Source organism: Mustela erminea, chromosome 2 (genome assembly GCF_009829155.1).
Source record: "Mustela erminea isolate mMusErm1 chromosome 2, mMusErm1.Pri, whole genome shotgun sequence".
Lineage (NCBI taxonomy): Eukaryota > Metazoa > Chordata > Mammalia > Carnivora > Mustelidae > Mustela > Mustela erminea.
Genome location: NC_045615.1, coordinates 155152237 through 155166938, shown reverse-complemented (window position 1 = coordinate 155166938; position 14702 = coordinate 155152237). Strand labels below are relative to the sequence as shown.

At 37.0% G+C, this 14702-nt stretch overlaps 1 protein-coding gene across 4 annotated transcripts in view; it reads right to left on the bottom strand.

The window, feature by feature from the left end:
• The window catches only part of SLC4A4 (solute carrier family 4 member 4), a 345711-nt gene that overhangs the window by 30587 nt on the left and 300422 nt on the right, over window positions 1–14702 (bottom strand). For all 4 annotated transcript variants that reach the window (XM_032334538.1, XM_032334539.1, XM_032334536.1 and 1 more), the window contains exons 17-18: window positions 7150–7263; window positions 5249–5410 (exon numbers count right to left, since the gene is read on the bottom strand). In XM_032334538.1, coding sequence (XP_032190429.1) covers window positions 5249–5410; window positions 7150–7263 — 276 coding nt within the window. The remainder of the gene's footprint in view (window positions 1–5248; window positions 5411–7149; window positions 7264–14702) is intronic.

Sequence of the window (14702 nt, the reverse complement as noted above, 5' to 3'; positions counted from 1 at the left end):
TGGAATTCACATTATTTCTATGGTCTAGAAAACCTGACGTCAAAAGTGTAATGTAAAATGATCCTGACCTTCTATGAATGTCTTGCCACCGTACCCTCAAAAATAAAGAGATATAGATATGAAATGACAAACTATGCTTCATCAAGCTTCTGGATTCAATGACTAATTTAAAGAAAATACAGAAGACAAAGAGCACGCTAAATGACACCACAGGGAAACAAGCTAGACTATGCAAATTCTATGTTGCAAATGTGGTAGTGTTTTTGTTTTTTTGTTTTGTTTTGTTTTGTTTTGTCTTGTTTAGAGAGAGAATGTGTGTGAGGTGGAGGTGGGGCAGTAGGAGAGGGAGAAAGAGAATCCTCAAGCAGACTCCCAGCTCTGCACAGAACCAGACACAGGGCTGGATCCTAGGACCCAGAGATCATGACCTGAGCCAAAATCAAGAGTTGGATATTTAACTGACTAAGCCAATCCAGCTGTCCCCAAATTTGACAGATTTTCCAAAAACGACTGGAAAGACATCTCCTATTCTGCATATTTTTCTACAAGTATAAAATTGCCACTACTCCATCAAACAATGGAGCCCTTCCCTTCCAACAGTTGATTGGAACTATTTTGACCAATCATCAACAACAAAATAAAGAATAAAGTTTTGCCAGTTGCAGGTGTAACCATGAAGCGGCCTTGCATGTTTCACTCTTAACTCTGGGTAGTCAGTTTCCATGTGCCAAGTACAAACAGGTCAAGATCGCCATGCTACAAGAAGCCCAACCCACACTAAAAGGCTGAAGGAGGAGATGCCACGTGGTGAAAGAGAAGTCAGACAAACAGACACACCAAGCAACATCAAGGTACGAGGTATGCGAGACATGGGTGTGAGTAAAGAAGCCATCCTGGACAATTAGCTCAGTGAACCCTTCAGGTGACACTGGCTGCAACCACAGGAGAGATGTCGGCAAGAAGTAGCCCCCTGAACCCTGTCGACCCAAAGAAACATGAGATGGTAATAAATTGTTGTTTCACTAAGTTTTCAGGTGGCCTATTATATCGCTAAAGATAAACTGAAAAACAACCTGGTTGCCTTCAACAAATAAATTACTAGGGAAACCAAACAGAATGACTGGGGGCTGGGAGGGTGGGGAGGAGAAAACCTACAGACTGAAAGTTTATAAAAGATTTAAGATAATAATATTTGAAATATAACTGGATCCTGATTTTACCAAATAAGCTATACTTTAAAGTTTATTATATTTATGACACATTAGTAAATTTAAATATTGACTGGAGAGTTGATGATATTAAAGAATTTTATTAATATCTTTTAGACTGATAGTGGTGCTGTGGTCATGCTTTTAAAAACAGATCTTAGGGCACCCGGGTGTCTCCGTTTGTTGAGCAGATGACGCTTGAATTCAGCTTAGGTCATGATCACAGGGTCCTGAGATCCAGTCCCTTGTTGGCCTCTTCACTCAGCTCACCTGGGAGTCTGTCTGAGGATTCTCTCTCTCCCCCTCTCCAACCCCTCCCCCCATACTCTCTTGCATGCATTCTCTCTCTAAAATAAAAAAATTTTAAAACCCAGATCTTATCTTTAGAAGGACAAACTCAAAAGTTTATGAATAATATGAAATACTGTCTACACTTACTTCAGAGCTATAAGAAGCAGATAATATGCTGGGCATATAAAGGACACAAGACTAGACAGAAGTCAATAATTGTTAGAGTTGGGGAGTTGGGTGATAAGTGTCTGGAGCTATGCCATCTGTCTACTTTTATATATGTTTAAAATTTTCCATAATAAAATATTTTTACAGGGATAAATAAAAGTAAAGTGTTCCTGGGCTGCTGGGACTCTCTTATACATCCCAGAAGCAAATAAAATCTTCTCTGGAAGGCTTTGAAGCATTGGCATAAGAAAATTAGCACATAACTTTTTCTCTTAAAAAAAAAAAAGACATGAGGAAGACAGACACCAGAAATAAGAGTCAGCCAGGAAAACAAAGTTCAAAATCAAACCAGCAAAGACAGCAAGTGTTTAAAACAATAGATAAAAAAGTATATGGAAAAATAATAAAGGGGCGCCTGGATGGCTCAGTCAGTTCAGTGCCTGACTCTTGATTTCAGCTCAGGTCATGACCTCAGGGTCCTGGGATCAAGCCCCATGTCAGTCTCCCCATTTAGCAGGGAGTCTGCTTGTCTCCCTCTCCCCCTGCTCACTCTCTCTGTCTCTTTCTCCTTCAAATACATAAATAAGTCTTTAAAAAAAAAAGAAAGCAAAAGAAAAAGAAGAAAGAATTCAGGAGTATCAAAACTGAACAGGGAGATTTGGAAAAGAACAAAATAGAAGTTGTAAATATAAAAAAGTATAATTCTTGAAAGGAAAAATTCAGTGGCTGGTTTATGACAGAATAGAACCAACAGAATAAAGAGTTTAATAAAGAGAAAGATCTGAAGAAATTACCCAAAATATAACACAGAGACCAAAAGGCAGGAAATGTAAAACAAAAACAAAAATTAAAACCCCAAAACCAAAAACAGATTAACAGAAGTAGAGCACAAGATGCGGGTATACAATAAAATTTCTACTCAGAATTCCAGAAGAATGTATTAGAGCTTGAAAGAGTCAGACTTACAATATTCCACAACTGATAAAAGGCAAGAAGATTCAATAATCTAATAATTAATATAAGACTGGAAACCCAATTATCCAACACATAATAAAAAGAAATCTATGCTAATACAAGTTATAGTGAAACTCCAGAATAAAGACACAAGAGAAGAATGATAAAAAGCATCCAAAAGACAAGAATAATTACTTACAAAGGAATGAAAATTATACTGATAGTTAATTTTTATGAAAGTCAGAAATAATGGAAAATATCTTCTACATGCTGAAAAAAAGAGCTTTCAACCTATAGTTATATATCCAGAGAAACTGTCTTTCAAGAATGAGGGTGAAACAAAAGCATTTTCAGACAAACAGAAATGAAGAGTTTACCACCCAAACAAAGATCCCTACAGAAAAAATTTCACAAGTCTAGTAAGAACTATTTAAGGGAAATAATTCAGTCTAAAGAAAAATATTTGAAAATGGAAGGTCTGAAATGCAATAAATAAATAAATAAATAAAAGAGAGAGAAAGAGAGAACGAGCGGCAATGAGCAAAGAAAATGGTAAACCTGTAGATAATTCTAAAAACACTGACCATGTCTAACTGTATTTTTAAATCCGGATAGCAATCAAATCTGGGTAATAACAACATATGGCTCAGGAAGGAATATCAACATTAAAGCATTCTTTAGCCATTAGTGTATTTCAGCAGAAAGATAAACATGCTGACTAGCTTCAGAACTTAAAAATGCATATTAAAATATACAACATAATCACTAAGAGAAAAGATAAAATGTTTAACTTCCAAACTAACAGAAAACAAGTTAGATTGAAGACAATAAAAAAAGAATAAAACTATATCAACCTAAAAGAGGGCAAGAAAGGAGAATAAAAGAGAAAGAATACAGAGAAAGTTAGGCAGGTAGAAAGCAAAAATAATGTGGTAAAAATGAATCCAAATCTTTTCGTTGTCACTATCCATTTAAACAGATTAGATGTTTTAGTCAAGAGAAAAGACAACAAAAATGGATCCTATGTGTTATGTCCAAGGAGACATGGGACACAATGCATACTGAAAGTAAAAGAACAGAAAAATACATATCAGAGGAGTGAAAATTAAGTTACCCTAGCTTTATTAGAACAAAGTAAAATAAGCTTTAAGACAAAAAGCATTACTAGAAACAAAGAGAGTGACATAAAAAGTCCAAATCACTGAAGAGATAAACTAGATACAAATGTGGAAGTACTTAAAATGGTTTCAAAACAAATAAAGAAATAGTAACAGAAAACAATGAGACAGTACAAAAAATCGAATGTACTAAAAAACTTTCCTTGAAAAAAGACTAATAAAACTGACAGACGACAGGCTAGATAGATCAAGGAAAATGATAAGCACAAATCAATAACATTAGGATTTAAAGTGAAAAGTAACAGGTTCGGATTAGAAAAATAACAAAAGAGAATACCATAAACAATGTATCAATAAATTTGAAAATATTGGGAACTGGAACAAAATATAGAAAAGTTTCTAAAATAAAAAATAGTAATTATGAATGTTTTATAATCATCAGAACATTATTTTTATTCTTTTTCAGTGTTCCAAGAGTCATTGCTTATGCATCACACCCAGTGCTCCATGCAATACGTGCCCTCCTTAATACCCACCACCGAGCTCACCAAACCCCTTTCCCTCCTCCCCTCCAAAACCCTCAGTTTGTTTCTCAGAGTCCACAGTCTCTCATGGTTCATCTCCCCCTCCAATCTCCCCAGTTCACTTTTCCTTTCCTTCTCCTAATGTCCTCCGTGTTATTCCTCATCAGAACATTTTGATCATCAGTTTTTAAAAGTTCCACCCAAAAACTACTCAGCCCCAATAGTTTTATAAGCATGTTTGATCATTCACAGAAAAGATAATTGGCATGTTACATATAATAAAGAGAATATTGTGCTCTACTTCAGAGAATGGAATAGAAGTAGAATAGGAGGAGAAACACTCCCCCGTTCATTTTATAAGGATAATATATTCCTGACACCAAAATCAGACAGGGACACTATAAGAAAGAAAATCCATGGGCCAATGTTACTTGTAAACATAGATGCAAAAATCCCTAATATATACATATATAAAGCACTGTATATTATATATTACATAACTATGTAAAAATTATACATAAAGACATAAAAACCATGTATTAAAAAAACTATATTCTACCAGGTTATAATGTTGGCTCAACAACAGAAAATCTATTACTGTAACTCACCAAGTCAACACATTAAAAACAAACATGCTTTTATCTGAACAGTCTCAGAAAAAGTATTTGTCATTGTCTTCATTAAGGACAGTTACCACATTAAAATCAGATGTAGGATGACAGTGGCTGAGTAGTAAACAGTTTATATTGTCCTCTTTGGTGGTGAAGGAAATATGATTTCAACTTTTTCAGTTTTAAATGAGGTCTTCCTAAAGTATTACATCAAGGACATGTGTCAACACAAAGTAATCTGTGACTCTGCCAAGTCAGAAATATTAGCTATAATCTAACTCTCACAAAAATTGTCTTGGTTTTGAATAAATTTGTATTTTCAAGTACTATAAAGAAAGTAGAAGGCAATAATGAGCACTGTTACGAACATTTACCTTGAGTTTGTGTTCTTTCCTGTTCACAATCACAGCTGTGATTTGCTGGTCCATGAAAATCAGAATGGTGACCAACAAAGCAGGAATAGCAGCTGCAAGGTACACCCACCAGGGGTTTCCTCCGAATGGTGGAACAAACCAACCTCGGTTTGGACTTGTTGGCTTGAAGAAGAGAGAGAACATTTTCCAAGTAATATTAAAACATACTACTTGGTGAAAAATCAATGGGAAAGACACAATTTTATTTCTGAAGAGACAACATATTCAAAAACAGAAGCAGTCTTATATATAGGTTAAACAAAGATTAGTCACCAAAAACTTCCTGAAGGTGGTCATTTTAAGGCAGTATTTTAAATGAAGGAGAGTAAGAATATAGGCTGAAGGGAAATAGGTAAATGCTATTTTGTGCATTTAGGATGATCTAAGACAAGGACTCAAGATGCAAGACAGTGATTTAAGAGGCACTGTAAGAAATGCTCAAATAGTAGAGACACAGGCAAAAAAATGACAAAATGACATTGCATTTTGTCCATGAATTTTGACAATTATACTGAAGTTGTTTCTACTACTGTCAGATTGTAACTGTTTCACAGAATATAAGATAGAAACATCTACAAATATTTGTATATGTTATAATTGAATTTGTTTAAATACTCTTGTCTTTCTTATACATATGAAAAAATGAGCCAGAATAACTGGTTAAATCCTCAGAAATATTACCAAAAATGAAAAATACAATTATTTTTCCAGTTCTCCATCTATCCTCTGTCAGATCATACATCTGTACTACATGGGGAAAAATTTTTTTTTCCTTTCCTTTTCCTAATGCTAAATAATGCAAATAAACCAAAACAGAATCTTATGAATTATTTTCTCCACATTTACTATCAAGAAAGTCACTTCTCTGAAGGTATTTCTGTCTTCCATCCCCCTTTGCTCGTAACTACATCACTGAATCTATCCACATCTTACTACCTTTATCAGGTTGAGAACTGGGAAGGGAAGGAACTTTCTCTTGTTCATCAGTGCATTTCAAACCCCCTATAAAGAGCCTAGCTCAAAGCAAACATTCAATAAATATTAACTTAAGTGAACTAATCATTGAATGATTGAAAACTTATCTTTGCTAATGAGTATGACATGGCAGAGACAGTGCAACAAACAGTTTGCTATACCATAGATACCCCTTCCTCATTAAGTAATTATTAAGCTAAAACTGCAGTTAGTTTAATTTTTCTTAGCAAGTGTATAGTCTCAATGATGGAGAGAGAGAGGCGAGGAGTGTTCTACAAAACAAGTGGAAGACATAATGAAAAATTACAGAGGGGCATGTAAGAATGACCGAAACGTGAATTTTACCCATTAGGCCTGCATATACCAACAGATCTATAAAATGAATAATTCCTGTATCTTCTTTGTAATAATTAAAATGCACTTTACATACAAATGTGTGTATATGGCAGGTAGTTTGGTAGCAGGAAAAGAGCAGTGAATAAGTAATATAATCTTGTGCATTTCCCTTAATCTTTATGAGTTCCAACATCAACTTCATCAAATCAAGATGATGATAGTAACATTACATCCTAGAATTACTATATGGTTCAAGGTGATAAGTTGTATGGAAATACTTCAGCTTATCTTAAATACTCTAAAAATATAAAGCAGAGTTTGTATTTTTCAATAAAAATCAGTATAATGTGAACCTTGCACTTGATCCAAATCAGGCATTTGATTTTAGTGAAGAAATAGACAAAGTGTATACACATGCCTAGCAAAAGACCACTTCTGAAATAAAAGAAACAGATAATCATACAAAACTAACTCAAAAACATACAACAAAATATAACAGGGAAAGAAAGCCATAGCATCCCAGGAATGACCCAAAGCAGAAGTTCACCTACCTTGAATTCGTTTGGCACAATTAGTTTTGGAGTATCCACACCTACCAGGGCATCTATTACACAAAAGATGAGAATGGACAGGATAATGGCAAAGTCACTGATCAGTTTTCTTGCCTGAAAAAAATAAAAAAGAAACCAGGGACTATTTAGCACCAGGTCAATATATTTGCCTGTGTTGGAAATGAGCAAAGTATTCTGTATCGGCGAAAGGTTTATAGTAATGCATCACCAGCAAATTAAAGGAGGTGTCTCCACTGCAGAGAGATTATTTTTCAAATTGATTTTGCATCACTTTCTCATCTGAACAGACATAATCTACACAGGACAGATCAGAGTGTGTGTGTGTTTGTGTGTGTGTAGGCAGGGGAAGGGAATCATAGATAATATATTTCTGAAATACTGTACAAACACTCTTCCTGTATGCAGCACAAGGATATGTACATAAGGATGAAATCTCATGGCACACTGTAAAAATCTACGCAAAAATAAAGAATTCTGTTTATTATTTGGGAAATAACACTGTGTGTACAAGGCAAGATAATTCCATAAAGTAATCTGAAAAGATAGCGAATCTAGCAGGAGAGGGGTTGCAGGTTCTAGGTGACTGAGTGGACTCAAGACCTCAGAGATGATGGAAGAGAGAAATGTGATGACGTCACCACCTTTGTCAAAGAAAATATTTTTCACTGTAGGCTAGTGCTTAATGTCTCTTCTATGTGGGGCATCTCTTGTCCACCATCTCTTCAGTGTAGCTGCCACCAGCTGACAAACTTGAAGCTTCCAAAATATCTGCCGCTGGTCAAGACAAGGGCCGGCGTTTATGGGCTGCAGCATTAAACCCAAACCTCTCCAATGCAGTGGGTGCAGAGTGGTCATTTCAGAGTCAGCAGGGGAGCACGGGACTACTGGCATCTCCACAGTGGGATCCAGTGGTCCTGACAATGGCCTTGGAGCCCCACTAGAGCACAGATATCTGTGTCCCCGTAAGTACATGCACATGGTGTGTCATCTGATCACTGCACAAGAATTTACCCAGTGCCTTATACTCTGGTGCTAGGGCTACCACAGTGAACAACACAGACACAGTCCATGTCCTCGTGAAGGTCGCATACCCAAGGCAGCCTGCTTCTAAGCAAATCAGGGTGGACTCAGCAGTGGTGAAGCTTCCTCAGGGTGAGCAGTCAGTGTTCTGGTACCGCTGGATGAAGAGACCAGGCAGGGGCTGAGTACCTGCACAGCTCTGTAGGGTGGACTATTGCAGTCAGATGTTCGGTAGGAACGGAACTGAGGAATGCAAGTACTTGGCAAGTGGATATGCTGAAGGCCATCATCATGCTCTCTTCTTGACCACTGCCCAGTGCCAGGAACCTTGGGTCCTAACCAGTAGCAAGATCAAAGATGGCCCTTTTGGCTAGGAGCTCCTTTCCCTTTCGAAGGGCTGGGTTCTGCTACGCTTAGCTCTCTTAAGCAGTACACAGAAGAAGCAGAAAGCCAGCTATGGACTATGTTGGGGCAAATTAACACCAACTGCACAATAATGTCAAGCACAAAAAGAGGGCAGGGATCAATCTGGGGAGAAAAATATAGTGCAGCAGGTTTCTGGGTTGGAATATAGTTTCTGGGTTGGAACTCTAGCACATTTGTTTCCTATCTGTAAATATCTAGCCTTTCTTAGCTTCAACGACTCCCATCTGCAAAATGTAGCCAAAATAATCCCTACAACCTTACCAGTGCATTATAAAGAATTAAATAAGATAAGCCATGAAAGTGCTTAACATAACATCTGGAACATAATAAACTCTCCTAATATATGTTAACTGTTATTATTTCAAATTCCATGAGACCTCTTTGGCTGCAGAAACAACTGGAAAAACTAAATAATCTACCATCAGGAGGTCTTTAGAAGGGATCATCAATTCCAAGAAACAAGATATAAAAGCCCAGTAATAATATGGAACTGCCACTCAGCTGATTTTGGTTGGAAGTATTTGGAACCCCTGCAGAAAAAGGATGTTTCCCAGGGCTCAGTACTGGGGGGAAACTCCCATCTCTTAAGCTTTGTGCAAGTAAGTGTTGACATGGGCAGTTCAGAATGGTCTGGCAAAGATGGTCATATGAAACAGGTTCAAGAACATAATAAGATGTTACAACAATCTCTCCAGTCAAGTAGGTTATAAATCATGGGAAGACCAGAGGTCTTTTTGCAAAGGCAAAAAAGAAGTTATCTCTCTCTTTTTTATCACCCTCCCAGTCCTTATCCAGTAAATCCAATTTGTTGACAATTTAGACATGCTAGAAGTTGTTCCAAAAAGGGGAATAGTTATTAACAAGACAGTGCTCCTCTTTCTCATAAACAGAAGGGAAGGAGAGGGTAGCAAATGGATCAATCTCCAGTTCCCTAGTAGAAAGCCCTAGGGGGCCTTCTACCGCTGGCCCTGCAAGGGAACAGACCTATGTGACTGGAATCACTACCAGACACCTGAGACATTAGACTCATTCTTACCCTTCCATAAACTGAACACTGGAGTCCTAAACCTGCTTTCAGTAGTTCTCTCCATCTTAATTAATGGCCTTTAATTTTTTTCTATGGCTAAGGCCAAAAACTTTGAACGACTTGCATAACTCTTCTTTCTGTCATATCCTACATCTCATAGGTCAGCAAATTACCTTTCAGGATGCTGTCAATTCTCACCACCCCCACTGCTCTCCTGTCCAAGGTACCATTTTATCTCCTGTGGTTTCCTGCTTATCTTATCTTCCTGATTCTATACTTGCCCGCCTCCCTTCAGTACATTGTCAAGGTAACCCAGAATAGTCATGTTAAAATTTAGGTCAGATCGTGTGGTAGGCAAAATAATGCCCCCTTAAGGATGTAAATAAATATCCTATTTCCTGGAACCTATGAATATGTAATGTTGTGTGGTTAGAAGGAATTAGTACACATACAGAATTAAGGTTGCTAATCAGATGACCTTGAGATTGGGGAAATGATCCAAGATTATTCTGGTAGGTACAATGTAATCACCAGCATTCTCATAAATGAAAAGGGGAAGCAGAAGAGTCGGTGTCTCAGTGATGCACTGTGAGAAAGACTCAACTGGTCATTGCTGGCTTTGAAGATGGAGGAAGGGGCCATGAGCCAAGGAATGTGGGCAGGCTCTACAAGCTGAAAAAGGCAAGGGAATGTATTCTCTCTCAGAGCCTCCTGAAAAGACACAGCCCTGTCAACACCTGGACTTTAGAGCACTGAGGCCCAAAAAGCTTCTGACCTCCAGATCTTAAGACAATAAACTTACGTTGTTTTAAACCCTCATATTTGTAATAATTTGACATACCATCTATAGGAAACTAAAATAAATAATCTATTTTAGTTATCAGTTTACCAAACTAATACACATGAATATATATTTGTGGAAGAAATATAATATATATATATGTGTGTGTGTGTGGATGAAATACCATGTATTTGGGAGAAACCCTCAGCAATGGTATTCTTGTCAAATGTGGCACTTATGTATATTTATGGTGTAAAACTAGCTTAAGAGACAAATATTAATAAGATTTAGGACAATACTACTTTAAATTTATGGGGGGAAAGCTACTTTATTAATGATATTGCTTAGCCTCATTAAAAATCACAGCCAGGGTGATATGTTCCATATAAAACATTCACTTCTGTTTCCCCTTCCTTTTCCTTAAACTGTATAGTACAGTTCAGTTACAGCAGAAATCACTCCTGGAGAGTGTTTATGATCAGACATGCATTTCTAAGATACTAGATCCGGTTTAAACTTCATAGTAAGGAAATAGGTTTTTCCCAGAATACTTCTGTATTCAACTCCAAATCCTGTAATTGAAGTAGGCAGGTAGGGTGCTATTTTAGTAGACTGTTCAACTCTTACCCTATACTAAAATTAAACTTTAATTTGAACAAGGGAAAACTGACAGTAGAACTATAAAGTACCCTAAAAATGTCAAGTGCTCAGTAAATATAGCTTTGACTAAATATACTCTAGGACCTGTGAACAAGAGCTTTGACTTTAAGGAGATAAGAATCACTCTCTTGAGGTCCTTCTCACATTTCTAAACACATTTAGAAAAAAAAAATACATGAATTTCCCTTCATGCATTCTGTTTATTTTACTTTCCATTTTCATCAAACTTGAGCTCTTTCAACAACTCCAAAACAACTACCTTTTATGTGCCAACATATAAATAAAGAAATCAAATTAGAAACCCATAGTTCCTAATTCCCTTCTAGCTCTTCTTGGTAATGATTAGAAGTGCCAGAGTTTTCATGAGAAACCTGTTTCCACAAGATTTCATACTTAATCCTGTGGTTTCGGGAGTTTTCAAATCTAGCTTGGACAGACTTGTGTCTGTCCAACTTGTGGATGTCCTTCCAGCCAAACACGAAGTCCCTCCAGATTCAAACTTCAGTATCCTAGGAATATAAACTATGACAATCTGAGTGAAACACAAATTAACACAACTCATATATAGCAAGGGCTCGCAAAAAAAAAAAAAAAAAAAGTTTATTTTTTTAATGGTATACAGATGTGCTAAAATGTAAGAAAATTCCTACCTCTATCAATGAATAAGGCAAAGAAAAGTGTGTTTCAACTAAGATCCTTTTATATCAACTGGTTTTGAGCACTTTTATTTTTATTTACCATTTTTTAAATTATAAGAATGACGAGGAGAAAAATATTTCTGTTCTCTACAAAATTAATTATCAAGTATCTCAACTAATCTCATAAGAAACACTAAGAAACAAGCTTACATATTTAAACTATCAAAGCAAAAAAGAAATTACACAGATGGGAAGAGAAGTTCAAATAACCATACACTGTTTGTTCTCTTGTTCTGGGGCAAAACCAACCTAATAAACTACTATAAACAGACTCTTCATGAAGGATGGTACTTATTAATTATTAAGAGAGTCCTAATCATGGAGACACCAGCAGGGAAAAGCCAGTTCATTTACAGGAGGAAAAAATGAATTTGGTTTCTCTGAAGCCCAGAGGACATTTGGTTTTCACTTTGCGAGGGCTGCAGCTGCTCCTAAGTTAAGCAGGGACAGGCTGGGGGCCTGCAGAGCAGCTCTCAATGGATGGGGCTGTTACAGAGACAAGGACAGCAGCAGGCACCCTGTGGGTTCTCGATAAAAAATGAACTCATGATGTCAATTCTTCTCACGACGCTGGTGCTTGGAAACTGCTAAACAACAGTGGAAAAAAGCATTTATTGTAGATGAGAAAAAGTATACCAGACAAATATGTGCCTTTTGGCAACCATGAAAAGGCACAAAATACCATGAGAATTTTGAAATTTGATTCCCCTCTACCAGTCCAAGCAGAGCACTATTAAAAAAAAAAAAAAAAAAAAAAAGCATTGATATCAGTATAGCAATCATAATATGCTGTACTTTGAATCAATAATACCCACTATAGTTAGAATTCAATAAAAGGAAAGTCTGACTTAGGATCCAGGATTTTAATGCTGTGAATTCTAGAGTCAGAGATCCAGGGAACAAAGAAGGGAATTGGATTGGGCACTTCCTCTGGGTGGTGCTTAGAGCTTCCCGATGGAAGTCTACGTTTAAAAAAATTGTTTTTCCAAGCATGGAACAGAGGGGAGTAGGCCTACGAAGTCTTTCAGCAGGAATGCTAGTGAGACCTCAGCCCACTCGGGCCTCTTCCTGCATCCGGCTTCAAAACTGAGCAGCAGAACAAAAAACCCTAGTAAGTGTATGTGAGAAGCAAATGATCAAATCCCATGGGACATGCTGTGTCTCAATCTGGCCACTATATTCTAAGTAGAAAGTGAAAATATGGAGCTGATCCAGAGATGGGTAGCCAGAGGAACAGGATTCTGAAAAACATTGCATATAAAATGAGGGTAGGCCTCAAGAAGTTGTTGGGAGACCTGTCTTCAAATATGTGAAATCTGTCACAGGGAAGAATGACTGACTTGTTCGGTGTAGCTTCCGAGGGCAAAGGCAGACCCCGCAGACAGAGGCTGTGGCAGGGAAGATCTGTGTTTCTATCAGGAATGCCTTCAGAGATATGAGTTCCTATTCTAGGAGGCATTCAAGCAGCACACAGATGACTCCTTGTCAGGAGTAAGAGACAGTATTGGACTAGATGGTATTTGAAGTCCTAACACTAAAAGGCAATGATTAAGACCCAATTATCAAAATTTCTTAGCCCTCTAATAGGATCTTTTGATATATTCCCCCAAAAACATTATAATAAAGAGTTCCAGGGGTGCCTGTGTGGTTCAGTGGGTTAAGCATCTGCCTTGGGCTCAGGTCATGATCCCAGGGTCCTCGTAACAAGCCCCTCTCAGGCACCCTGCTCCACAGAAAGCCTGCTTTCCCCTTTCACACTTTTCTTGCTTGTGTTCCCTCTCTCCTGTCTTTCTGTCAAATAAATTAAAAAATTAAAATAAAAATTTTTAAAAAAAAAATAAATAAATGTTCAGGGGATTGAGCCCTGCCCTGGCGTTGCACTCAGTGGGAGTTTGAGATTCCCTCTCTCCCTCTGCCTTTCTCCCGCACTGCACAGCTTGCTCTGCCTCTAAAATAAATAAATTATCTTAAAAAAAGAAAGAAGAGTTAAGAAGAAAGGTGATTTTATAATTATATTAAGGTATAAAAATTGAAATTTTAAAGAGAATAATTAAGTCATATGTATAAACGAGACAATCTGGAAATGGACCAGGAGGCCATTTTGTGTTAAAGAATGGATTTCAATGCTGATGACTTTTCTCTGATGGGCAAGTAAGCTGAAAGTGTTTAGGACCACAAAGTACCAGGGTCAAAATTAGTATCCATAGACTGCTTGAGTGTCAACATTAAAAGCTCTCAAAAAACACTTGGTTGATCAGCGCTCCCAACCTTATTTTTCTTAGGGCTCATTTCAGGATGGCTGCCTTTTTTGCCATATATCCATATGAACTGAAGTATTTATAAACTTTGTTAAATGTTTAAGAGGTTGAGTTGAACTTATAATCAAATATCCCTTTGCACTCTTAAGAAAAAAATATGAAAATCAATTTTCGATTAAACAAATTTGACTTTGAAAATTATATTCCTTGGTACAAAATAGTACAAGAATTTGAAAACCTCATTCACCTTCACTGACAACAAAGTTATTTTGTGTATTAGCTTCAATGCAATGATGTGGTCTGATGTTTCCGCAAGAACCAGCCAGACGTTACCCAGCATTACTAACACTAGAATGGGACAGAGAATCCCTGCCCTTTATTTCTTCCTAATTTTTGGATACGTTATTTGTTTTGATATGATAGTTTTTCCCATTCACCAGAGAGTTTCTGGAAGAAAAGGAAAACAAATAGGGATGTCACCTGATTCCTCTGAAGAATTGTTTACCAACTAAATACATCCAACTTTAATAGAACTGTCACAGGCCAAAATGTCAACTATCAGTCATGGAAATACAGCAAATTGTGGAATTCTAGACTGTGTTTCACATGGATAAAAACGAAATGTGTCACCTAACTATAATGCTCATTATATTTCTGTTGAA